General features: G+C 36.6%; 3 protein-coding genes and 1 long non-coding RNA gene across 5 annotated transcripts; 2 read left to right on the top strand and 2 right to left on the bottom strand.

Moving 5' to 3' along the window:
- Positions 1–96: 96 nt before the first annotated feature.
- Positions 97–4,516, bottom strand: LOC114944368 (uncharacterized). The gene is made up of 6 exons (XM_029320261.2): positions 4,346–4,516; positions 2,899–3,188; positions 2,400–2,613; positions 1,203–1,435; positions 351–510; positions 97–224 (listed from the first exon to the last, which is right to left on the bottom strand). Coding segments are annotated over exons 3-6 (462 nt in total). The 5' UTR covers positions 2,401–2,613; positions 2,899–3,188; positions 4,346–4,516; the 3' UTR covers positions 97–156.
- Positions 3,395–17,629, top strand: LOC146722503 (uncharacterized). Its single transcript, XM_085484679.1, has 5 exons — positions 3,395–4,120; positions 4,409–4,457; positions 4,714–4,953; positions 16,593–16,936; positions 16,973–17,629. Exons 1-5 carry the CDS (start codon positions 3,824–3,826, stop codon positions 17,618–17,620), a joined length of 1,578 nt encoding a protein of 525 aa, XP_085340805.1. The 5' UTR covers positions 3,395–3,823; the 3' UTR covers positions 17,621–17,629.
- A 2,447-nt stretch (positions 17,630–20,076) lies between these two features.
- On the top strand, positions 20,077–27,968 carry LOC114944367 (uncharacterized). The gene is made up of 8 exons (XM_029320260.2): positions 20,077–20,522; positions 20,610–20,786; positions 21,428–21,553; positions 22,270–22,644; positions 23,684–23,916; positions 24,192–24,351; positions 25,802–25,924; positions 27,298–27,968. The coding sequence occupies exons 1-7, from the start codon at positions 20,321–20,323 to the stop codon at positions 25,864–25,866; spliced, it is 1,338 nt and encodes a 445-aa protein (XP_029176093.2). The 5' UTR covers positions 20,077–20,320; the 3' UTR covers positions 25,867–25,924; positions 27,298–27,968.
- On the bottom strand, positions 20,648–26,134 carry LOC114944369 (uncharacterized). Of its 2 annotated transcripts, XR_003822168.2 has the most exons (5): positions 25,811–26,134; positions 24,177–24,326; positions 23,751–23,908; positions 22,253–22,434; positions 20,648–20,777 (listed from the first exon to the last, which is right to left on the bottom strand). It is a non-coding gene; the product is annotated as an uncharacterized LOC114944369 (long non-coding RNA). The 2 variants fall into 2 exon arrangements; XR_014925134.1 differs by lacking the exon at positions 25,811–26,134 and having other exon boundaries at positions 24,177–24,740.
- Positions 27,969–27,985: the final 17 nt, after the last annotated feature.

Below are 27,985 nucleotides of genomic sequence, written 5' to 3'. Positions count from 1 at the left end.
TTTATAGATTTTTATCTATTATAGATTATTAAGATCTTTTATAAATTAATAATTTGAATTTTCCATTGATGAATCATTGTTTTCGCGATTGGGTGAATCATTGTTTTCGTCTCTAACGGTCCGCTTTTTTCATTATTGTATCTTGCCTTGGAATGCCTAAACCACTCCATGACTTCGTTGTATTTTTGTTCGATCAGAATCCGAGATATTGTGAAGTATGGATCCTGAAAATATTTAATGTTTAATTTTCGAGATATTTCACCGTTCGGTACTTTTTATACACTCTGTATATATATTCAAAGGCATTTTTGTTTATAAATTAATTATTTATAAACAACGTATAAACTTACTGAAAATAACTTTCATTAACTCTAAATTTTGTAATGGATATTTTCCACGTCGGCTTTCCCAATTGTAATTTTCCGCCAATTTATTTGAGAATACTTTATAAAGTGTTCTCTTTACCGCATCATCGACGCCTGTTCCACCAATTGCTTGTATATATGCGCGCTATAATAAGAATACAAGTAATATTATTATTAAAGTTAATAACGATCTCTTTTTCTTAACAGCAATTTCCAATTATTTTCCATAATACATTTTATTGTGAATTGAAACGTTTACTGAAAATTGATTATGCAATAAACTTATGAATTTTATAATAATTAGAAATATATTATATATAGGGTGAACCCCTATATATAATATAAGGATATATAGGGTGATTAAGAAAATGGGGTGAAGAAAATAGGGTGATTAAGTGACAATTAAGAAAAAGATTTTAGACAAAAGTTGCAAGTACCAAGGGGGACATATATGATACCATACCAGTTATTTTTTTGCTCTCTTGCTTTTTTATCGAAATATATGTAAAGGTCACTTTCGATTTTTTAAATGTTGTTGGGTATCCTTAATTAAAAAAATGAAAGTGACCTTTACATCTTGATAAAAAAAAGGCTAAGCAAAGACTATATGGTCCTATTATATGTCCCTCGTATTAAAACCATATGACACTAATTATTGTTATATAAGACATTTCTTCATATGCATATTTTAGGATACATACACGATCTATTCCAAAAGTTCGGGAACTTTTGGGACAGACCGTACATTTTACAAAATTTACAAAGTATCGTTAACGTTTATGAATGGTTCACTCTATGTATTCAGTTACTAAAATATATAGATATGTGCTAACTTACTATTTCAGTGTTCTCTTGGGAATTAGCAGTTTTTAAAATTTCCTCAATTTCCGTTAATTGGGCTCTAGTTTCTAAAGGAAATCGACTTTTAGCGCCTTCGTAAGAAAATCTCGTATTTTCACATTCTGTGCTTCTGTTGCTTTTGTCCACTAAAATATCCAATAGAGATAGTGCTTGTCTCATATCGTATTTTACAGTTGCTATTTCTCTAGTCAATCTCTTTAAATGATCCACTGTAAATAGTATTTTTAATTATTAATAAACGAATAAATGTGTGTGTATATATATCATGTAAATTTCAAAAATCTACATTTTCCGTTTATTAGTAAAACTCTATTAGTATACCGAAATAATATATAGTTTTGTATACTATATTATCATTTTATATACTATATAAAAGTTTATATGTTATTTCGGTATATAGATAGTAAATAGAGTTTTATTAATAAAAAGAACAAAATGTAGATTTTTGAAATTTATACTACACACACACACACCAGTAACGTATTATTGTATGCATATAAATGTATGTAATATATATATATATATATATATATATATATATATATATAAAACATGAATTAAAATTGCATTACACATGTTGATTTATCAAGAAATACAGCAGACAAGACGATGTATTATTTTGATATATGTATATAATTATTTTGACAATAAAAAGAATATATATAAAATGTTGCTTTTTGAAATTATTTGAAATTAATAGTTTTAATTTTTTTTAAATCAATAGTTTTGTATTAAAATATGTATAAATTATAATTATTTTTTTTTATTTCTTTCAAATACACACCCACACACACACACACACACACACACACACACACAGAGTTAAATACCCAGATAGCACAAGATATCGAAAAGAATTCATTTATATGTCATCAATTTTGAGTCCTTTTTCAAATGCATATAAAATTCATTTTAAAAATGAATTCTATACATATAACTATGCATATATAAAATATAAGGAGCATATTTAAACAATTAAGTGTAGTGAAACATTACATATAATAGATGCTTTAAAACTATACAATACACACACACACACATATATATATATATATATATATATAGTTATGTCGAGAATCTATTATGTATAAAATCATATAATATTTAAAAAAATTATTGTTAAAATATGCCTTATATTTTTATGCATTATATCTTTATTATATATTTACTTACTAATTGCAGCTTGTGAAGACTATGATCTTTTAAATTGTTATATTTTCTTTTTCCTCATTTGTATATCGATTTTCTCGCGCATATATGTTAGATCGATCAACTTCCTTAATTTTATTAACATGTCGATTATGTACTACATTGTTTCGATTTTTTTCTTTTGTAACGATGCATGGTTCTTCATCTATTTCGTATGAAGTATCGTTGTCATTTGCATCTGTACATAAAATATATTATAAATACATTTAATGTAAACACACTTTATGTAAGTATAGCAGGTATTATTATAATTTCTGAGATATTTTATTAATATTGTTATTATGTATTATTTTAAATGTTTTATGTGTGTATATAAAATTATGGAATACTCTTTTAAATTTTTTAACATAATTTTTAACAATTAATTCTTTTTAATAATTAAATACTGTGATATTTTTTTACAAATATGAAATTTTACATTGTATTATATTATTACATGGAAATATGTAATGAATTTACTCACCTTGTTGAGATGATGTGGAGTTCAAGTTTGAAACTTGTGATAATCCTTTGTGTTTTTTTTTGTAGAATCCGAAAAATATATAGTGGAACCTGATGTATTTTCACATTGCTTCATTTGTATTGTACAGTCGTTGACAAATATCCGTCGCGTATTTCAACAAAATATCGCCGTAAATTAATTTATGTTTGTTCATTAGCAACGACGATTGCAACGACGTTGTTGATCGCACTCCGCTTCGCATTCCTGATCCTCTCTTCCGAAACGGTGGATTGTGTCCGACGCACGTATTGCTATCAGGAAAGAAGATACTATATATTGGACAGGATAGGAGTTATCCAGAAAATAAGGCAAGTGCATAGTCTATACTTTTTACTAAATAATTTTCATTTATATTAAAACACAACAATATATATATATAATCATGCCAAAGCGCAAATATCCGTCGCGTATTTCAACGAGATATCGCCGTAGATTAATTCGAGAAGAGAATGATGAATTATTTCCGCTTATATGTAATAATGAAGAACCTAGAACCAATTCGCGTGTAATTGAAAATAATTCCGTATTGAATAATGACAATGATGAAATTCTACACGCCAATTTTAATAACGCTCTTTCCGCATTTGTACAAGAGACAACAAATTTATCATTTTCCGAGGAAACGAACATTTTCGAATCTGATACTTCCTTGAACAATACATTTGTACAAACTTTTATAATAGAGGATGATAATAATAGTAATTTAGAAAAAGAAAACAATGATTTTGAGGCATTTTTAATACAATGGGCTATCACGCATCGTATTTCTCACGTAACTTTATCACATTTATTGTCTGGTTTGAAAAAAGTACATCCAATTTTTTTTAATTTGCCAAAATGTGCAAAGACATTATTACGTACACCACGATCTTCTGTTATTACTAATATGTTTCCTGGTCAATATTGTCATATCGGTATTGAATACGGTATTCTACAATTTTTATCTGCAAGTAATGGTATGAATAATAGTACAGTTTTATCTTCTATTAAAATTCAAATCGGTATTGATGGTTTGCCGATATCTCGATCTAACTCGAATCAATTATGGCCCATTTTAGGTCGAATTATGTCTCATGAAAAAGTATTTCTTATTGGTTGCTATTTTGGTAAAACCAAGCCCGCGGATGCAAATGAATTTTTAAAACAATTTGTAATAGATATAAATGTTTTGATTGATAAAGGCGTAACTTATAATAAAACAACATTTCCAGTTTCAATACTGTTGTGCCTCGGGTGAGACACAGAAGGGATGTTGCCGGATTAGGAAGTGGACTTCTGAATCGTCGGGGTTTCTCCGTAGATTTTAGTCTTGTTTAATGTAGAATTACTTCTTTAATCAATATATATATATATGTGTGTATTTTGGTATATAATCTTAACAAGACTCGGCGTATGGTTATTTATAAACCTCTGGTAACTTCGTTTCTCTTTTTCGTTCGTTGACGCGACTCTAGATGTATTCTGACTTTAGCTAACGACTCGTCTGATTACGAGTCGGGAGTTATCCTCGATGTGTCTCGGTAGGTTGGTCTAATTCAACTCGCTCTCTGTTCACTCCCGAGTTCTTACGTGAACTCGGTTTTTCGTTATTTCATTTGGAAGGGGTGCCTGGCGACAGGCACTCGATTGGTGCATAGCTTTTGCATACGCGGCTAGATTTTGAGCTAAGAGCTGTTCGAAAGATGAAGTTCTTAGCTTGCGTCTTCGCGGTTTCCGGCCCGCTGCTGCATCAGCGGTCTCCACGCGGATTTTATATCCGTTAACTTGTAATTATAGCCTTTCGGGCTATAACAATACACTCTATAATATGTGATGCTCCTGCAAAATCATTCATAATACTTACTAAAGGACATACTGGTTATTTTAGCTGTTCAAAATGTACAATTGAAGGTGAATTTATCGCTAACAGAATTTGTTTTCCCGGTTTTGATTGGCAAAAAAGAACAGACGTGAGTTTTCGTAATCAAACTCAAGAAGAATATCATCTCGGTCGTTCTATTTTATTAAACATTTCAAATTTTAAATTAATACAATTGTCGCTCGTATATTGAAAACAAAGTGATAAATATAAGGCCAACTTATCGAGCTGAATATTCGAGATGTTCAGTCAACTACCATTTATTACATGTATAAATTATAAAACTACAGTCATTATATTAAAACTAACGCAAATTACAATCATTCTATAAACGTTTCGACCGCACGCGGTCTTCTTCAGTATAATTATTGAAATATAAATTCTTACAATTCACATAATATCGAAATTTAATTATAGTTATTCAGAATCAAGAGTTTTTGAGCAATTAACGCGTGTTTCAATCCGTCCTGTCCAACAATGTTCGCCTCGATATGATCCCTGATTTTGTTCAGATCTCGGATAGTTTCATCGTTAATATGCGAGAAATTAACCCGTTCCGTAGGCGCTGCGATTAATAAAAAATTACCGATCAACGTATGTCCAAATTATAATATGTATCCCCTACAACTGGTAGTATGCTTACCTATCATCGTTCTTCTTGACAATTTTGCTACTTATTAACAGTTATTAAGGATGACACATAACAAACCAACAATACAGAAAGACAGCTCATTTTAAACTCTACTTGATCGGAGAGCGTGCGTGTTTATATATGATCTAATATCTATGTTTTACTCGTTAATGTCCTATTTGTCCTATTATTATTTCTTGTTCGCTAATATATCCAAAATATCAAAATACGACTCGCTAAGTAACTCAGTATCTTTGTTTAAATTTAGTCCATTTTTTTGTTCCTTGATATGTAGCATCTCAGAAATGAGTCTTTTATAATAATTATTTTCGTTGTCCATGATCTTAACATTGTCCCAATTAAAAGTATGATGTTCATTTATTATGTGTTCAGAAATTACTGAATGTTTCGTTGAGTCCAATCTAATATTATTTTTATGTTCTTTCATTCGCGTCTGCAATTGCCTCTTTGTTTGGCCTACATAAGATGCATTACAATTATTGCAACTGATCTTATAAACCACATTCGAATTGCATGGATGTTTAGTTTTATCTTTCTGCGCTTTAATAATATTATCCAGTTTGTTGAGACATCTATACCCTACCATACAATTTTTATTTTTTACCGAGGAAACAATCATTTCTGAGATCCCATCTATATACGGAATGACAAAGAATTTTTTATTGACCGAGTCATTTCCTATACTTTTTGTTCTTTCTATGTTGGCCTGTCTCTCTATAATGCTCCCCTTAGATATGATGTGTTCTATCCGATGATTAATTTTGTTAAAAATCAGATCAAGAGGGTAACCATTGCTTCTGAGTATATTAATAATTAACTCCAAATTTTTATTAAAAAATAGTGGATGTGATAGCAATAGACATCTGTCTACAAGGTTATATATTATTCCAATTTTGTGGCATAATGGGTGGTTTGAATAAAATGATAACGTCCTTCCTGAGAAGGTTTCTTTTTGATACCAGTCTATATATATTTTGTTATTAATAATTTTAAGTGATAAATCTAAGAAATTCAAGCTATGGTTAACCTCTTGTTCGACCGTGAATTTAAGTCTTTCATGATAGTTGTTAAAATTATTCACAATCTGAGTCATATTAGTCATAGAGGTGGCCACTATTATGTCATCCACATAACGAAAATAAAACAAACATTCCAAATTCAACGCTTTGAGAACTGTATCCTCAAGATCTTGCATAACCAGGTCTGCAATAATTGGTGATAACGGTGACCCCATAGGGGTCCCAAACGTCTGTTTACAAATTATGTCATCAAATGTAAAATATGTAGAAGTCAATATGAATTTTATACCCCCCAAAAATTCGTTTTTCGGTATTTTAGTATTTATTCCAATGTAATCCCATCTATCGTTAATACCATCAATCGCAAGATCCAGAGGAACGTTCGTAAACAAAGACACCACATCCAAGGAAAACATCCTATCATTCTCATTGTTCACGAACGCGCTGCGTGAGAGGAGGTCGCGCTGCACTAAGGCTAAGTCACTCTCTTTTGTATAAAGAATTTAATGCTTAAACACACGTAAATACAGAACACTCAGACAAGACTTATAACAACTGTTAATAATTTCACAGGAAAAGAACGTAATCGAGATAAGAGTACAAAATAAGCGGTGGTCGTCAACGAATTTTGCGGTTTATCTATCAAGCGGTCACGATATGCGGTTCACAGCGGAAAAGCGATAAAAAGCTGCACGCCGAATGTGGGCTTTTCCTTTATAGGTTTTCAGGACGGAACCCACTCTTACGTAAAGCGCCAATGATCTCGAGTATTTTGAATATTGCGCGGGGTGACCTGAGCGCATCACTCGTGATTGGCCGCTGTAAAATTAGACTAAACGCGTGTTCTAAGAAGGCATGCGTAAGCGGGGCGATCGCGGTAATTATTGGTTAATCGAGGCGTCCGTAAGAATTCGCGCATGCTCGCTGTAACCGGACTATTCGGCGGAACGGTTACAGTACCGTTAGTTGTTGTTAGTTGATAGGTTTTTTTTGTGACAGATTGATTTATTACATGGTTTTTTTCCTTGAAATACATATAAACTATGTCTCTATTTGTTATGATTTTCAATCGACCCGTCTAGAATATTCGATTAGGCGTTTCAAACATCCCGCCCGCCTTGTCGCGCAGTGACAATATACCGACGAGTTTCGGCCGTGGAATCACAAGTCGATCGTGATCGATGGTGGGGCGCGCGCGCGCTGGCGCGGTGGCAAGCACGTGGTGATCGCGTGACTCGAACAGCTGAGTCAATGGGAACACGTGGTGATCGTATTGTGCGGATCGATCAGCTGAGGCAGAAAAATGCGGGTTTGACGTGGAATGGCGGGTGTGTAATGCAGTGCGGTGAGGGACTGGTGAATGTTTACGGGCTGACGGCCGGCACGTCCGCGCTGTTTATGCTCGGAAGGGGATCCGCGCGCGGCAGCAAGACGAGCTTGACGAGCGGGCGCACAAGCTCAGAAGTGGCGGTGCGGATTGTCACCACGCGGACGATACCGTCGTTCCCGGGATGCAACCTCGTGATCCGGGCGAGAGGCCATCGGGTCGGGGGGGTGAGCTCCGAACGCAGGATGCAAAGATCACCGACGTGGGGTGCGGCCTCGGCCTTGAGCCACTTAGTGCGTGGATTGAGTCCGTGGATATATTCCTTCGACCACCTCCCCCAGAAGTGCTCTCTCATTTGCTGGAGGTGTTGCCATCGCGATCTCGTGTCTCCATGTTCGCCTCCCTGCGGTGGCTCAGGGATGGCGAGAAGGGGCGCCCCGATCAGGAAATGTCCAGGAGTTAGTGCTGAAACATCGTCTGGATCGTCCGAGAGTGCTTAGCTGACTTGACTGCAGCCTCCCATAATCCACCGAAATGCGGAGCCGCCGGCGGATTGAAGTGCCAGCGGATGCCTTCCTTGGCGGCTGCGCGTGCGATTCCTTCACCCTCCGAAGACGCTGCAATAAAGAGTTCCCGTAGGGTGCGGTCGGCTCCGACGAAGGTCGTGCCGCAGTCGCTGAAGATGTCGGCACAGAGACCTCGTCGAGAGACAAATCGACGAAGGGCGGCGATAAAAGCTTCCGACGAGTAGTCCGATACGAGCTCTAGATGGATGGCCTTCGACCAGAAGCAGATGAAGAGTGCAATGTAGCCCTTGTAGGCGCGGTGGCCGCGACCTTTGCTGGTCCGAATGAGGATTGGTCCCGCGTAGTCCAGTCCAGTGCGGAGGAATGGTCGCGTTGGCGTGACCCTGCTGCGTGGCAGACTGCCCATGGGTGGTTGTGGTGTCGTCGCTCGCCACCTTGTGCACGTGACACAGCGATGAAGCCGCTGTTTTACCGCTGCACGTCCTCGGGGTATCCAGAAACGCTGTCGAAGCAAGCCTAGGGTCAACTGCACCCCTCCGTGCAAGGTCCGGCGGTGATGAGCATCGATCAACAGTCGAGTCAGCCATGAAGTTGTTGGCGCAATCATCGGATGTCTCTCGTCCTGTGACAAGAGCGAATTTTTTAAGCGTCCTCCTACTCTCAACACGCCACGTGTATCGGCGAATGGAGCTAGTTTGGCCAACGGACTGCGTGTTGCGACAGTGCGGCCTGCAGAAACAGCGGTGACCTCGTCAGGGAAGTGGAGTGCTTGTACCTCTCGTAGCCAGTGTGATAGAGCTCCGTCTAATTCGTCTGCGGTGGGTGGCTGTCCAGGGGTGACAGTTGGTGCAACAGTGCGAAGCCAGCGACGACACCATACTGTGACTCGTAGCAGGTGGTTCAACGACGAAAAGCGGAGGAGGAGCTCAGGTTCCATGACGACCAAGCTCCTCGTCATCAGGCTGCCGGCTCGTCTCTCGATAAGGTTGTCTTCTCGGGTGTCCACTTCGGTGAGCGGCCATGCCGCCTCTTCCTCCAGCAACCAGGTAGGTCCTGTCCACCATAACGTATGATTTACCAATTCCAACGGACTAATGCCCCTCGATGCACAATCCGCAGGGTTGTCTCGACCAGCCACATGTCTCCAGAGTGCGTTCGGCAGTAGGGTCTGGATGTGAGACACCCGGTTGGCAACGAAGGTCTTCCATCGCGAGGCGTGTCCCTGGATCCACTGGAGCGTGACCTTCGAGTCCGTCCACAGATGCGTGGGTGCATCTCCCAAGTTGAGCGTGCGTTGCACATGCTGAGTCAGTGTGGTGAGTAAGGCGGCGGCGCAGAGCTCGAGTCTCGGCAAGGTCACTTGCCTGACAGGTGCCACCTTGCTCTTGGCCATTAGTAGTGTCACTGACGTTTCATTTTTTCCAGCGATGCGGAGGTACACGGCGGCAGCATACCCGCGCTCGGACGCGTCGGCGAAGCCATGTAGCTGCAGCGATGAGTCCACATCGCCCGTGCCGAGCCAGCGAGGCATCCTCAGGCGGTCGAGGAGATGGAGGCCACCCAGCAGTTGCTGCCAACGATGAGCGTCGGCTGGCGGCAGTTGAGCATCCCAATCTAACCCCTGAAGCCACGTAGTTTGGATGAGGATCTTCGCGCGGATGACGACAGGAGCGAGCCAACCCAATGGATCGAAGAGCCGTGCGGTTTCAGAGAGAACCCGTCTCTTCGTATATTTCTCTACGGACGGTGGAAGCAGTGTGAAGGAGAACTCATCATCTTGAGGATGCCATCGAAGTCCTAGCGTTGAGTGACTCTCTCCTTCCCATGCACGCTGGGACTGCTGCATACGATGATCCTGAGGAACGCCAGTTAGGATCTCTTCGTGGTTGGCTGCCCATTTTCGTAACGGGAACCCGCCCGCCTTGCAGAGGTTGCGTAGCTCCTCCTGAAGCACGATTGCTTCGTCGAGCGTGGTTGCTCCGGTGACTACGTCGTCGACATAACAATCCCGTCGCAAGGCCACCGAGCCGCGAGGAAAATGTTCTTCCTCGTCCTTGGCCAGTTGCTGAAGAGTCCGTATGGCGAGGAATGGAGCGCAACTGAGGCCGTAGGTGACCGTCCTCAGTTGGTATTCGTGCACTTCATCGTCAGGAGAGTGCCGCCACAGGATCGTCTGGAAACTGCAGTCGTCTGGATGCACGAGAATCTGCCGGTACATTTTTTCTATGTCGGCGACGAAGACGTAGCGGTGTTGACGCCATCGGAGCAGCACGTCGGCTAGCGGCGGAAGGAGGTTTGCGCCGGTGTGGAGGTGCGTGTTCAGCGATTCCCCGGCTCGTGTTCGCTGCGATCCGTTGAACACGACTCTCAACTTGGTGGTGGTGCTGGATTCCTTGAAGACCCCATGATGCGGTAAGTAACACTTGCCCTGCCGGTCAGTCGACGCCGTGGCTAACTTCGTCATGTGTTGTAGGTCCTCGTACTCGCGCAGGAAGCTCCGGTAGAGATCACCAAAGCGAGGGTCCTGGATGCAGCGTCTCTCCATGGCCATCAGAAGACGTTCCGCTGGCTTGCGAGTCTCCTCCAGTTTTGTCGGTGGTGAGGAGAACGGCAACCTCACCATGTATCTCCCAGAGGCAGTGCGAGTGTGACTGCGCACAAAGAGCTCCTCGCTCCCTTGTTCGTCGGGGGTGAGAGACGTGACAGCGGTGGGCTCCTGTTCCTGTTCCCAGAATCGACGCACCAGGTCAGCGAGGTCGTAATCAGCAGTGATACGGAGCGTGCGTCGGTGATCCGCGGTTGCTGCTGCATCAGATCCCCCGGAGAGAATCCAACCCAGGATAGTTTTCTGGGCGATCGGCATTTCTGGACCGCCCTTGCGTACGCCCTCCTCAATTATGAAGGAGCAGACCTCCGCTCCTAGGAGCAGTTCAGCCGGGTCGTCGTCCTGGAAGTTGGGGTCGGCCAGCTGAAGTCCCTGGATATGAGGCCAGCGTTTATCCGTCTTTGAGGTGGGGCCCTGTGTCATCACGAGGCGCGGCAGGATATAAGCCACCACGGAGAGCTCGGCGTTGGTCACGTCTGACGTTACCTTCAACGTGATCTTGCCGCGGATTGGTCCTGGGCGGGCTCCTCCGACCCCGGAGATGGATAGTCCCGTGTGCGCTCGAGGTAGTCGCAAGCGTTGCGCCACTGTCTCGGAGACAATGGATAGCTCGGAACCCTGATCGAGCAAAGCTCGCACTGAGTGCGGAAATCCATGCCTGTCAGCGATGTGGACGCGCGCAGTTGCTAAGAGGACGGCCTTTCGATCCTCGTTCTGATGTGTAGCGGCTAGTGTCGTGGCAAGTGTGGAAACTGATGCGGTGGCAGGAGTGTTGATCTCCGACGATGAAGACGTGGTGGATGCCCCGTGCAACATCGTGTGGTGACGTGCGTTGCAAGTGAGGCAGGCCTTCTTCGATTGGCACCGTGAGATAAAGTGGTTCCCCAGGCAGTTGTAGCAGAGCTTGTGCGTTTCCACGAAGGCTCTGCGTTCCGCTGAGGACTTGGCCTTGAAGTCTCGGCAGGCCATGAGGGCGTGTTTCTCGCGACACAGTGCACATTGTGGGGTTATCGGTCCGTGCTTAGTGACGTGGGATCTCGCGCTTCGGGTTGTATCTCCTGAAACTTTGGTGACTCCCTTTGGTCGTGCGGCGTTGAGCGTCAGAATTCTGCGGCCGATGAAGTCGAGAAGTGTCTCGTGTGATGGTGGTTCAGTGGATCCCGATGTGGATGATTCCCATTCGAGACGGGTGGTTGAGTCAAAGAGTTCAGTGACCAAGTAATTGAAGAGGTCCATCCCGTGCGTGTCGATCGGGCGACCGATGCTCTCCTGCGCGTTGACGACGGTGGTGACGACGTTGTGGATGCGGCTCAGCTCGTCGGCGGTATCTCCCTTCATCTTGGACACATTGACGAATGCGGCAAAATTGGAGCGGATGAGTTCTCTTTTATTCTCGTAGTGTTTGCTCAAGATCGCCCAAGCGCGATCGTAATTATCGCCGATGACAGGTAACGATCTGATTAATTTTTCAGCTTCTCCGGTCACACTTGAGCGCAGGTAATGAAGACGCTCAATTTTTGAGATTGACCCATTGTTCCCGACAATGGAAAGGAAGAGATCCCTGAAGGATGGCCAATCTGCGTAGGTGCCAGAGAACTGTGGTACCTTGATGCGTGGCAGCGAAGATCGTGATGCGACGTCGGTGGCTGGACGCATGGGCGTCGATGCGAATCCCTCGGCGTAGTCATCCAATGTGCTCCGCTGCGTTACGTACAGGTTCTCGGTATCTTCGTGTAACCCTGATTTGAAGTAATCGCTGTCACTGAACCTTTCTTTCAGCGCAGCGCGGATGAGGTCGTGCTGAGCCTCAAATTTCGTCCAAAGCTGGTCGAGGATTCGGGTGCGTGTACTGACGGCACTGGAGGTAATGTTGGCGTTGCCCAGCTTCCTCAAATATTCCACTGAGCGTGAGATGCGGACGTGGATCTCCCGTTGGCAGTCGATCAACGTGCCCACCTCCATGTTGATGCACGCACTCTCACTAGCCGCACGAAGAATCGCGTTCACGAACTTGCGGTTGCCGGTGCGTGTGATCCGGCTCGAAGGACCAAAAATTATGTTCACGAACGCGCTGCGTGAGAGGAGGTCGCGCTGCACTAAGGCTAAGTCACTCTCTTTTGTATAAAGAATTTAATGCTTAAACACACGTAAATACAGAACACTCAGACAAGACTTATAACAACTGTTAATAATTTCACAGGAAAAGAACGTAATCGAGATCAGAGTACAAAATAAGCGGTGGTCGTCAACGAATTTTGCGGTTTATCTATCAAGCGGTCACGATATGCGGTTCACAGCGGAAAAGCGATAAAAAGCTGCACGCCGAATGTGGGCTTTTCCTTTATAGGTTTTCAGGACGGAACCCACTCTTACGTAAAGCGCCAATGATCTCGAGTATTTTGAATATTGCGCGGGGTGACCTGAGCGCATCACTCGTGATTGGCCGCTGTAAAATTAGACTAAACGCGTGTTCTAAGAAGGCATGCGTAAGCGGGCGATCGCGGTAATTATTGGTTAATCGAGGCGTCCGTAAGAATTCGCGCATGCTCGCTGTAACCGGACTATTCGGCGGAACGGTTACAGTACCGTTAGTTGTTGTTAGTTGATAGGTTTTTTTTGTGACAGATTGATTTATTACATGGTTTTTTTCCTTGAAATACATATAAACTATGTCTCTATTTGTTATGATTTTCAATCGACCCGTCTAGAATATTCGATTAGGCGTTTCAAACACTCATCAATCTTTTTACCAGACAATATGCTGTACAAATCAAAACTATTATTAATATGACTTTTCGCTTTGGGTAGGCTAGTTCGTAAGGTGTTTTGTAAAAACGAAGCCAGCGAGTATAGAGCTGTATCAACCGATGAAACTATGATTCTAACTGGATAGTTTTCCTTATGGATTTTAGGTAATCCATACGCTTTTGGAAGGAGAGAATCACTACAACGTAATTTATAATATTCGTTTTTTGAAATATAATCTTCCTTAAGCCATCTCTTCAACAAATCATTCAAATCGTTCTCTATTTTTTTGCACGGATTTTTTTTAACAATAGTGTAAGTGTTGACATCTTTTAAAACGTTTTCCATTTTGTTAATATAATGAGATCTTTCCATTGCCACCGTAGCATTACCCTTGTCCGCGCGTGTGAATAGAACATTCGGATTGTCTTTACAAAATTTTATTAAATCTCTGTGTGCACCAAGTAATTTTTGTTGACTTACGTCATTTTTATCCTTCGTGTTCAGAAGTTGTGCAAATTTTGGAACCGCGATATTTCTGATCGTTGTGAGATTATTAATATTATTTCGTTTGCTATTACTCTCTATGTCCTTGATGAATTCATGTATCGCTGTTTTTTTACTAATATTCGGAAGACAGAATTTATCACCCATTTGCAACAGATTAGAAACGTTAGGCGGAATGTTTGTGTTGGAAAGATTAACAAACCATTTTTTATTAGTATTTTCCCAAGGGGTAATTGTATCATTGAGAAATTTATTGGCTTCTATGTGTATATTGATCTCCTTGGCATCATTAGTGATTGCCCTGAGAGAATTTTGTGATATTTTCGTCGGTTGTGAAGTTTCAAAATGTAAAGAACAATGTATATCTATAGGTTTGATGCTGTTGATATACTTATAGTGTTGTTTTCTCTTAAGCCAATTGAATTTCTTTTCGTGTGCAGTAACCAATCTGTTGTGGCAATTTTTAAAAGCAATGTTATGATGTTCGAAAATTCTATTCCACGCGAGTACAGGTAAACGATTAAATAACCCGCTGGTGAGATGAAAAATCCTATTTTGTAATGACTCTACCTGTCTATGCAAATCAAAGATTTCAATGCTCATCGCATTTGTTTTGAATTTGTACAACATACTATCTAGTCTTCTGATCGATCTGTGATGAAAAACGTTAAATTTAATGCGGCAAAAACCTTCTAAATGTGTAGGAAAAATATCGCCATTTTTACAATTTCTTAAAAATTCCAATTTTGCTCTCGCTCTTATTAACAAGTAATTCGCATTAATCCATTGTTTAAAATAATCTGCGGTTATTCTTCCAAAAACTCTATGAATAAAATTAAAATTAAAATAGTAATCAGTCCGTTTTGTGTTAAATTGACGCATTGTAAGGCCAGCGTATATTAAAAATAAATTAATACAATTGTCGCTCGTATATTGAAAACAAAGTGATAAATATAAGGCCAACTTATCGAGCTGAATATTCGAGATGTTCAGTCAACTACCATTTATTACATGTATAAATTATAAAACTACAGTCATTATATTAAAACTAACGCAAATTACAATCATTCTATAAACGTTTCGACCGCACGCGGTCTTCTTCAGTATAATTATTGAAATATAAATTCTTACAATTCACATAATATCGAAATTTAATTATAGTTATTCAGAATCAAGAGTTTTTGAGCAATTAACGCGTGTTTCAATCCGTCCTGTCCAACAATGTTCGCCTCGATATGATCCCTGATTTTGTTCAGATCTCGGATAGTTTCATCGTTAATATGCGAGAAATTAACCCGTTCCGTAGGCGCTGCGATTAATAAAAAATTACCGATCAACGTATGTCCAAATTATAATATGTATCCCCTACAACTGGTAGTATGCTTACCTATCATCGTTCTTCTTGACAATTTTGCTACTTATTAACAGTTAGCAATTCGAATGTGGTTTATAAGATCAGTTGCAATAATTGTAATGCATCTTATGTAGGCCAAACAAAGAGGCAATTGCAGACGCGAATGAAAGAACATAAAAATAATATTAGATTGGACTCAACGAAACATTCAGTAATTTCTGAACACATAATAAATGAACATCATACTTTTAATTGGGACAATGTTAAGATCATGGACAACGAAAATAATTATTATAAAAGACTCATTTCTGAGATGCTACATATCAAGGAACAAAAAAATGGACTAAATTTAAACAAAGATACTGAGTTACTTAGCGAGTCGTATTTTGATATTTTGGATATATTAGCGAACAAGAAATAATAATAGGACAAATAGGACATTAACGAGTAAAACATAGATATTAGATCATATATAAACACGCACGCTCTCCGATCAAGTAGAGTTTAAAATGAGCTGTCTTTCTGTATTGTTGGTTTGTTATGTGTCATCCTTAATAACTGTTAATAAGTAGCAAAATTGTCAAGAAGAACGATGATAGGTAAGCATACTACCAGTTGTAGGGGATACATATTATAATTTGGACATACGTTGATCGGTAATTTTTTATTAATCGCAGCGCCTACGGAACGGGTTAATTTCTCGCATATTAACGATGAAACTATCCGAGATCTGAACAAAATCAGGGATCATATCGAGGCGAACATTGTTGGACAGGACGGATTGAAACACGCGTTAATTGCTCAAAAACTCTTGATTCTGAATAACTATAATTAAATTTCGATATTATGTGAATTGTAAGAATTTATATTTCAATAATTATACTGAAGAAGACCGCGTGCGGTCGAAACGTTTATAGAATGATTGTAATTTGCGTTAGTTTTAATATAATGACTGTAGTTTTATAATTTATACATGTAATAAATGGTAGTTGACTGAACATCTCGAATATTCAGCTCGATAAGTTGGCCTTATATTTATCACTTTGATTTCAAATTTTGACTGATTGTATCTCAAATTCCATTAGATTACATGCACTTGATATGCATTGGCGTTGTTAAGAAATTAATAAAATTATGGATAAGTGGTCCTCTTAAATCTAGATGTTTATCATCGCAACGAATAAAAAATATTTCTCAATCTCTTCTCAATATGAGACGTTTTATTCCAAAAGAATTTGCAAGAAGACCGCGAGAAATTCAAGATTTTGCACAATGGAAAGCAACCGAATTAAGGCAATTTTTGTTATATACCGGTCCGATTGTATTACAAAAAGAAGTAAATTCTGATATATTTTCAAACTTTTTAACTTTACATGTTGCTACTCGCATTTTATGTCAAAATAATAGTACAGTCGAATATATTAAATATGCAAATAAATTATTTAAACATTTTGTTGAATGTTTCATCAAAATTTACGGGCCCGAATTTGTATCCCATAATATTCACGGTCTTCTGCATATAACTGATAACGTAAAACAATTTGGGCCATTAGATACTTTTAGTGCTTTTCCATTTGAAAATTTTATGAAGGAATTAAAATCTCTTTTAAGAAAATCTGAGAAACCATTAGAGCAAATTAACAATCGCTATGCGGAAATGAGTTTTCATAAAATCAAATCTAATAATGCAGACATTTTAAAAATATGTGTAAAGAATCGACATGAGAAAGGACCGTTAATATCAGGTTGTTTCAATCCACAATTTTCGAAGGTTAAATTTTCTCATTTTATTATTTCAATCAAATCTTCCGACAATTGTTGTCTTATAGAAAAGGATATTGTCTGTTTGGAAAATATTGCAACATCGAGTGATGGCAATTATATTGCAGTCGGTCGTAAATTTAAAGTTGTTGAAGAACTTTATAATAATATATGTAATTCTAGTTATTTAAACATTTTTAAAGTAAGTGAGATATCTGACATTCAAACGTGGCCTTTGAATAAAATCAATTACAAATTTGTAAAATTGCCATACAAAAATGAAAGATATTTCGCAGTGATACCGGTTATAAGTACTGCACATTTATAATATTTGTATCTTGAGTTTTTATTTGTTTAATAAAAAATTAAAGTAAATTCTGATAAAATTTTGAATTGAGACAATCTTTTTTACACACACACAAACACACACTATATATATATATATATATATATATATGTATATATAATTTATACAAATTTGATATCTTTGTTAACATGATTACTCGTAGATGTTTTTTTAAAGGTCATTCCACAATAAATTGCAAATGTTCTCGATGCCAGTTGACAATTGTCGATTGACTAATTAGAGCAAAGTAACTTGTCAGCTGATTGGTTAATCCGCAATTGTCAACTAACAACGAGGATATTTGCAACCTAGCTATTATAGAATGGCTCTAATTTTACAGGAAGACGTCGAATCGAGAATTCATTCTGGTTAAATTCTTCGATGGTATTCAAGTAATCCTAAAATCTGGCTACAAAGTAAAGAATAATGCAAATATCCTAAAAAATTCATTAATATCAAAAAGTAAAAAACACATGAATTATTTTATTTAATACACATAGCTTGATAATTAACTAGTGTAATTATGTTATATTGCAGAATTTTTTATTTGTTGTCACTATTTTTGTTTATGTGCAATAATACATCCAGTTTATTTTCAGATTATTTTTATGGAAGTCAATGATGAAACGCAATATACAAGTTTCAAATAACTTATATATGCAGATCTGAGACTTCTTAAAAAAATTAAATAAATAAAAATTTAACATGTGTGTCATCGATTCAATGCTAAAATATTATTCAGTGCAATGGCCTTCAGGCCCTAAAGCCATTGCATGTAAATAAAAATTTTACATTGCCTCAATGACACACATAAAGATACGTAAGCGGCAATAAAACATATTGAATGTACTCCAATATTCATTATTACTGAAAATACTATACAGTTACATATATATGTACTAATAATATAGATTTTCAAAACTGAGTATAATAAATATCGAAACGCAACTTTAAAGTAAAAAAACTAAAATCACTGTAAGCTACATATAGAGAAAAGTATAAATACTGTAAGACTTAGATAGTAAAAGCAAACTGATCAACCATAGTATTTTTGAAATAATTCTCGCGAGTCTTCTTATCTCTCATTATGATTGGTTAATTCGCGCTTACTGTCTAAATCTTACAATAACCTTATTATTAATAAATTTTACGTATGTTTCAGATGGACAATCCATATACATTTACATTAGTATAATAAGTTATATTGTTTTCAGAGTTCAACGTATTTTATTTTAAATATATAATTGCAAATTCAATAAAAAATTCTTTTATTAAGTTTTTATTAATATATTCGTGCGTTATTGCAAAATATTTTTTATTTATATTGATTTGTATATTTTTTATTTGTATATGCGATTATTATTAATTTTACAATAAAAACAGAAAAAATTTTTTCCAATTTCTGTATTTTTGTGTGTTTCCAATTGTCTTCTTTAATAATTAAGCTAGAAATATTTTAGAAACATCCATAAATCATCTATATAATCTCTAGTAGATGTTCATTATTCATCTATGTAACCTCTAATGGATATCCATTATCCATCCATCATTTTTTGAAATATCCATAATTACTCTGTATTACATCCATATGACATCTATGAGTATGTCTAATGGATGTCGAATGGAAGTAGCAAATGCGAAACTAGAAACATAATGTTTTTAGTGTTATTATTTTATTATTTAATATATTTATATTATATTCATGAATTTAGTAAAGTTGAATTTGTAAATTTTAGAAAATTAAAAGTAGGATATATAATATTACATGTTTTTAAGTGTACTTTCAATACATTTGAGAATTATAAATAATATTTAAATTAAAATTAAATGTTGTTTTGTTAAAAACGTAAAAGAAATAATACGTGTACAAATATATTTAATATGTATTCATCTATCATCTATCATAGATATCTATTAGACTTCTATGATTGCTTTACAGACGATCATTTTATCGCGGAGATAATATGGAGATCTATTAGAAATCTATACAGCATCCATCGTGGAGATATATGTTCCATGGAACTATGGAGGCTATATGGACATCCATTGGATGTCATGTTCTGTTGGTTGTAATATATATATTTATCCAGTCAAATATCACCCATTGAATTGACATATAATCAACGTCGAAATTATCGAAATTACATGTACTTCGATGTAATTGTGATGATTTCGACGTCGATTATATGTCAATTCGATGGATGATTTCTGACTGGGTAAATATTACAATACATGCAATTAATAATTCAGCTGTGATTATATTACTCGGACAATATATACTATTAGACAAGGAGTGTTATAAAAAAAATTAAACAAGTAATCTGTAATCTTTAATAATTTTTATTTGACAGTTACACATACATACACAGTAAGTATTATTTATATATATTGTAAATGTTAAATTTGATTAAATATTACTATACATGCAATCAATCGCTCCGAAACGCAAATGTCTGACGCTGTAAACTCGAAAAGAGAATGATAAATTTGACTTACACACTTTTCTGTATAATAAAAAACGTATAGAGTCCTCAATTCGCATATAATTGTAAAGAATTCCGTGTCGAATATAATGATGAATATACTAATTCGCATGAATGTTATTAGGATTATCGACCTTAAAGCTCGTCGCCGTGCGCTTTTCCTCCTGACTTCCCGTGGGCTGTAGATGCGTATAAGAAGATGTCGAATCAAGGCTTTGTCGTCGCAGAATTCCCGGATGGTATTCAAGTAATACCAAAAATTTGGTTGCAAAATAAAGATGAATGCAAATATCCCTCGCATTTTAAGACGGATATAAAAATCCGAAAAGCGGTAGAGAAACAGGAGATACCAAAGTTTGATTGGCCCGCATTAGAAGTTATAAGAATTTTTGGCGAATATTGTAAGTACTATATTTAAGTATAGGGTTTTACTGACTTTTATAAATATTTTACTTATTTATAATATTTAATGTTTATAATATTTTCAGCGTCCTTACAGAAGGCTTATGCGAAGGCAGAAAAAGCTTTATACACGTCAGATATGGACACGGAAAAGGAAGCAAAATATTACCGAAAACATAGAGCGAGAAAAATTTACTCTTCGTCGGAAAGCGAAGAAGAGTCTGGTGTAAATTTGCCACCTGCTCCATGTCCTCCTGCAAAACGTAATGTTATAAGCATTTTCATTGCGCGCGCCCGCGTGTGTGTGTGTATATACATACACACACACGCATTCAATGTATATATATTTTCTTCATTAAATATATGTATGTATATATGTGTAAAACTCTCTTATATCTCTTATATTTAACATATTGTATTATATATTTTATACATACATTTACACATATATATTATACATATATTTTATTTTATTAATATATAATAATATATTGTTTTTATGATTCATGTAAAATTATATTATATTTAAATTTCTTTAACTTTTCTTTATATTATAGCTTGAATCACTTTGATGATGTCGCGTATTGGAATCAAAGTTTTCAAAACACGTGGTAAAGTATTTATGGCGAACACAAAGTCACCTTACATCGATTCTAATACGTTACATCATCACCGAAATTCAGTATAATTTCGAACGTTGGACCGTTAAGACGTGTTGATACTTTTATTTTTTCTTTTGTAATAAATAAAATTTAGAGTGGGTCCGATGCATCTGGGAAAATGCTAACGATAAATCGTAATCTTAATTTGAAATAAAATTTAGAGTGTTACAGTGAAATGAGAAGTTCATAAAATCCAGACTATATAAATTCTATCAAAATTAATTACTAAAATCTTGACACAGATCAACGACTCAACGATTCAGATGTATCTCGGATACAATGTAAAACTACATCCAATGTACGCTCTTCCGAAAAATCACAATCATCGCAAATTACAAACTCGAGCTCCCATTCATCATTTTTACAAGGTGAGCATTCGCAACATTACATAAAATTTCATATTTATAATTAATATTATTAAAGTTACATATATATATATATATATATATATGTATATATACAGGGTTTGTCCGGAAAGTAATGCGTCGCATTTTTTTAAAAAAGAATTTATTGATCGCATAGGTAAAACAACTTAAAATTGTTCGAAGTATGACCCTTCTGCGTCAATACATTTTTGCCAACGCGATTTCCATGCGTCATAAGATTTCTGGAACTCCTTGACTGGGATGCTGTTCAGGGAGGCCGTCGAAGTAGCTTGTACGTTGTCAACCGACTCGAGCTGTTGTCCTTTGAGCTCCCTTTTCAGCCGAGGAAATAAAAAAAGTCCGCCGGGGCCAAACTTTCTTGAGCATTTCAAAAGTTTCCAGCGGCGTCTTGTCCAGCTTCACGCAAAACTTTATCGCATAGCGTTGCTCTATCGTTCTCTCCATCACAAGTTCGACGCGACCACTAAGCAGAGGTTCACAGAATAAGCCGTCCTAACCCTCCAAGCGCATGGAAACAATTGAGCGACCTACCGTTGGAAAGCTAAGGGTACCCCCCTTCCTCCCCAACCGGTCCCATCGCTCTGCGATGTATAGTCGCGTCACAAAAAAATGCGACGCATTACTTTCCGGACAAACCCTGTATATTTAACTTTTATATACAATATTTAAAATAATACATACAATTTTGTTCTCTACAGCTTCGCCTATTAATGAAGATAGGAATGGAGATGATTTCGGTGCTTCATGTGAAACAGATGCTGAGGAACATATGCCGCGTACTATTATTGCTCCAAGAGAGAAAACTCGAGATGGCTTGATACATGCCCATGGTCGGTCAGACAATGAATATTCGCATAACAGCCCTATAATAAAAGGGAAAAATCGAATTAATTCGACACATAATTGGTATGACACCATCGATCCACCATTGACGCCATCGATCGGCTCGAGACATAATGACAATGATGCGGGAAAAATTGGCCGAGCTACTAAGAATAAGTATACGTACAGAGAAATTGAAAAGGAAAAGGAAAATTTTAATAATCAATTTTCACACGCAGAAGGTCCAATTGGTAAGTAAAGCTGCGTTCGGGAACATCACGCGGATGCACACCGGCCGCTGAAAATTTATACTATGCGTTAGGCCTGTTCTACAATAGAGTCGTAAGCTGTAAGACATAAAAAATTGACCAATCACAGACGAATTAAAATAGAAGAAAAATCGACTGTGATTGGTCAATTTCTTACGTCTTACAGCTTACGACTCTATTGTAGAACAGGTCTAACGCATAGAATAGAGTTTTGGCGGCCGGTGTGCACTCGTGTGATGTTTCCGAACGCAGCTTAAATGTAATGCATGTGTGTGTGTGTGTGTGTGTGTGTGTGTGTGTGTGTGTGTGTGTAAATACGGTTGAAATACACAATTATGCACTCAATTATTATAAAAAAGGATTATTGAAAAGGTTATATTAAACAAAGTACTTAAAGTATTATTAAAGTGATTATTAAAAAATATTATCGTTAAATTATGCGCATTTTATATATATATATATATATATATATATATATATAAATATAANATGCGCATAATTTAATAATATTTTTTAATAATCTCTTTACTGGTCCTTTTTATAATGTTTTTAATAATCATTCTTTTATATGATTTTATACATATCAATGTCCGCAGTATTGTGTATTTTAATCGTTTTCTCTCTCACACACACCCACACACACGTACGCAAGCACGCACGCACGCCCGCACACGCTCACGCACACGTTCACACACCCGCGCGCGCGCGCGTGTAATTTAAATATTTTCAACAGTTTACATTTATTCTTGTATATTTCTGGTTTATCGTTTGAAAGCAGCGTGTAATGCGACTAATTTATGTTTTATAAGCTATTCGTATATTTTATATACTATGCACATTTTATAACGTTTTTTTATTATATGTTTTTGTATTTTTTTTATATTATTATTATAAACGTTAACACATTTATTATATAAATTTATATGCTATTGATACATTACAATTACATATCATGTTGATTTTATAAATCAGTCGTATTACACGTTGCCTTCAAGAAAATAAATACTAATAATATTTGTAGTTGATCATTTAAAAAAATTAACGAGGGAAGTAGCATCAGTAAAATATGATGTGAGGCAAATACTGACCTTAGTAGACATCATAGTGGACAAAATTAATAAAGACACAGAATGTGAGAGAACACAAATTTCCTTTGAGGGCGCTGAAAACCGGTTTCCCTTGCAAACCGTAGTTCAGTTAGCGGAAGTTGAGGAGATCTTGAAAGCGTCAAATTCCCAACATAACACTGAAATAGTAAGTAAACGCATATAAATTTATATAAATAAGATATAAATATTTTACCAATAAAATAATCAGACGCGAAATTATATTTTGATAATTGAACAAATACTGTAACTCACAATTACCATGAAGTTTTACAAGCTTTTATTGCATACATTTTATCGTTCAGATTATTAATAATTTAAAATTGTTATAAAAAAATGATTGGAAAGATTGAGAATTTAAAAGAATTTTAAGGAATTATTTAATCTGATAATAATATATTATTTTACCTTTTTATTTTATAGCGCGGATATATCAAATCCATCGGAGGGACAAGTGTCGATGATGCCGTAAAGAGAACATTGTATAAAGTATTCTCCAATAAATTGGCGGAGAGATATAACTGGGAAGGCCGACGCGGAAAGGAACCACTGCAGAAACTGGAAGTGATGAAAGTTATTTTCAGTAAGTTTAAATATTAATTAAACGTAAAAATATGTGATTAAGTAATGCTTTCATATATATACACATAATGACAGATAAAAAAACTGCACACACACACACACACACACGCGCGCGCGCGCGCGCGAATGCAAACTCTCTCTCTCTCTCTCGCTCTTTCTCTCTGTGTTATTTTACAGGGTGTCACGGAAATTTGTTGACTATAATTAACGGTCAGTTTTTAACGCACATAAGGAACAAAAAAATAAAAAAATCTTTTAACAGATGACATTTTGCATTTATATTTACATTTAAATAAAGATTGGAAATAATTTTATCACTACAAACAAACGTTTATTTTAAAATACTAATTTAATTATAACAGTTTCAGTAATTTATCATGACGCATTGTACTATATGCATGGTCCGTATTCAGAACGCTTTTAAAAATGTTAGCGTGCTTTTTTGTCATTCTATCTTTATTGTTCATTAAACGTGAAATAAGGATAGAATGACAAAAAAGCGCGCTAACATTTTTAAAAGCGCATTCCGAATACGGACAATATAGTACAATGCGCCCTTGATAAATTACTGAAATTAACTGTTATATATATATATTTAATTAGCATTTTGAAATAAACGTTTGTTCGTAGTAATAAAATTATTTCCACAATTATCTTTGTTTAAATGTAAATAAATGCAAAATGTCCTCTGTAAAAAAATTTTTTAATTTTTTGTTTCTTATGTGCGTTAAAAATTGACCGTTCTGAAACGTGCAGTTCTGAATACGGGCCTATATGTATACCTATATATATAGCTGTTATTTTTAAATACACGTAGGGAGCAGAAAAAATTAAAATATCTTTAAATAGAGGACATTCAGCAGTTTTATTTTCACATAGAGTAAAGACATTCTTATCATTTATAATAAAGTTTTTTTTTAATGACATATTTAAAGTGCATCATTAAAACATCATTGAAACAAAATCATATCTCTTGCGGAAACTATAAATAATTTTACGTAACTTTACGTCTCTTTTGAGATGCCATTCATTGCTTTTAATTCTCACAGCTCTGATCAATTTCCTTTATTATCTTGAACCATCTTTTATAAATCGTTTATTAAATAATAAGTATATTTCCGATATTTGTCTTTACTCTATGTATAAATAAAAATGCCTCTCTTAGAAAATATTTTACTTTTACTGCTTCCTCTCTATGTGCATTTGAAAATGACAGCTGTTTATTTTCAGCAATTTTCCATTCGACACCACGTAGATATTCGTAATTGTTTATTATTTTAATCAAATTTAAAAAGTTTTCGATGAATCAATTTATGTGAATAAAATTTTGTGTACTTTTAATCTTTTTGCATTATAAAACTAAAAAAGCAAAATTATTCAAATATAATTTATGCACTCTCTATCTCAATGAATATAAAATAAGAAAGTTAAAACAAAGAAAATGTTTACAGGATCCATACTTCACAATATCCCGGATTCCGACCAGAGAAAAATACAACGACGAGTTATGGAGTAGTTCCGACATTCCAAGGCGAGGCATGAAAATGAGGAGAAGCGGATGAATAGACGCGAAGGTAATGCTTTGTCTAATTTCTTGGAGGACTGCAGTGAATAGAGAAATGAAAAGTTATTAATAATGTCAATGAAAACACAGTTCTCTAATATTGTACTTTAGAATTCCAGTAAAGATAAAGTAAAGCCTGAGACACAATGCGAGGCAATAGCGATAGAAATAGCACAGCACAAATTTCAACCTATAAGAAACCACGTACCAATGGAATGTGGTTTCTTATAGATTGAAATTTGTGTTATGTTATTCCTATCGCTATTGCCTCGCATTGTGTCTCAGGCTTAACGGTAACGTAACATTTTTGGGAACTTTCCAGCAGGTAACACAGGCGACACCAGTGTCCATTAGTGTGAGAGAGAACGTATCAGTGTGTCTCACTTATACTAGTGAACATTGTGTTACACTGTGTCTTGCCGGAAAGCTCCTATTAATATTATAATTTCTCACTTAACAAGATAACTGCAACGTAATTGCAATGTAGCATGCCTTATATATGAAAAATTATAATATTAATGTTACACATTATACTGTTACTTAATGTTTATATGTATTTTAGATGTATACTCATCTTTGACGCTCACTGTATATTAACACTACATTTGATCCTTCCACAAGACCGTAAATTACGTCACATATTGTACATACGTCACATACCACCGTTAAGCTCCTGTCGCAAGACTACAAAGACCGACTCAACTGTCGATCGCGACTACCGACTCTTATCTGACTTATAGGACTTATCTGACCTATAGAACGTATAGGATTTGGTACGCGTATTAAGTGCTCGGTGTAAACAAAGCCTTTAAAAGCGAGCTTTGAGCAACACGCAACCATAAAGGCGGGGGGGGGGGGAGATGCGTGTTGCTCGAAGCTTAATTCTTTCTGACATCACTGGCGCGAACGCTTCGCTTTTACGAGCGAGATGACTACGAGTGCTTTCTATTTAGCAACACAAGTCGACACAAGCATCATTCTGTCTTTTTTCAACAACAGTGAACAACAAAGATAGAATGATACTTGTGTCGACTTGTGTCACTAAATGGAAAGCACCCTACGTTTACACGTCACCCTTAAACGTTTGTATTAATAATAATATCGATGTTATAATTGCGGCGTAAATCGGATCGTATAAACGTAGTCATAAATTGCGCGCTTTCATACAAGTCAACGCGTCAACATTAGCAAGAAGAGGGGCAATGTAATTATATTCTCTCTTCGTCTATATTGGAAATTGTGTGACGAAAAAAAAATATAATTCCAGTGCCCCTTTCCTGCAATAATTTTTATCTACTTTTAATATTGCGTTTGCACTTTTTTTTATCACCCATCTGATGTTTTATATTATACGTGTATATCACACATACTTTTATATTTCAGCAATGTAGCGAGATCGCAGAGACTGGACCGATGAAGACCGATGAAGCCAGTGATATGCGCGGACGAAGCCTCTCCCTGTTAGAATTGTTCCAGGACCTCAATTGTTAAAATCGAAAAATTTTCCTATGCGAAAGACGCTACGCGATTCTTCAGATTGGTATATATTTTTAAATTTAAAAGTATATACCAATCACACACACACACACACACACACACACACACACACACACACACACACAGACACACACAGCACACACGCACGCACACGCACAGCACACACACACACACACGCACAGCACACACACACACACACACACACACAACACACACACACAATTTTCGTTCAGCGTCATCTTCGCATACGAAAATTTTTCATAAGAGAATAAGCGTTCATGTTTGTCATTATTACAATTAGCATTACTATACAAATATTTGTATCTATATATTATTTTATCGACCTAATTTGTCTAATTATAAGATATATGTCCTCGCGTTACTCGGAAAAAAAAAATATATATATATATGTATAATTTGAGAAGTTTTTGTATTGAGAACGAAAATGGAGCGAGAAAAGTCTTCATAAATTTGTAAATGCGTTTATCTTTCTTTTTGTCGTTCTTGGAGTTAGATAAGTCGCAGAAAAATTTATATGTACATTATAAATACTTATATTAATTTTGTTCCATAA

This window comes from Nylanderia fulva, unplaced genomic scaffold (assembly GCF_048542155.1).
Source record: "Nylanderia fulva isolate GAGA-0341 unplaced genomic scaffold, ASM4854215v1 Scaffold305, whole genome shotgun sequence".
NCBI classification, from domain to species: Eukaryota; Metazoa; Arthropoda; class Insecta; order Hymenoptera; family Formicidae; genus Nylanderia; species Nylanderia fulva.
This window is presented reverse-complemented; position numbering and strand designations above follow the sequence as displayed.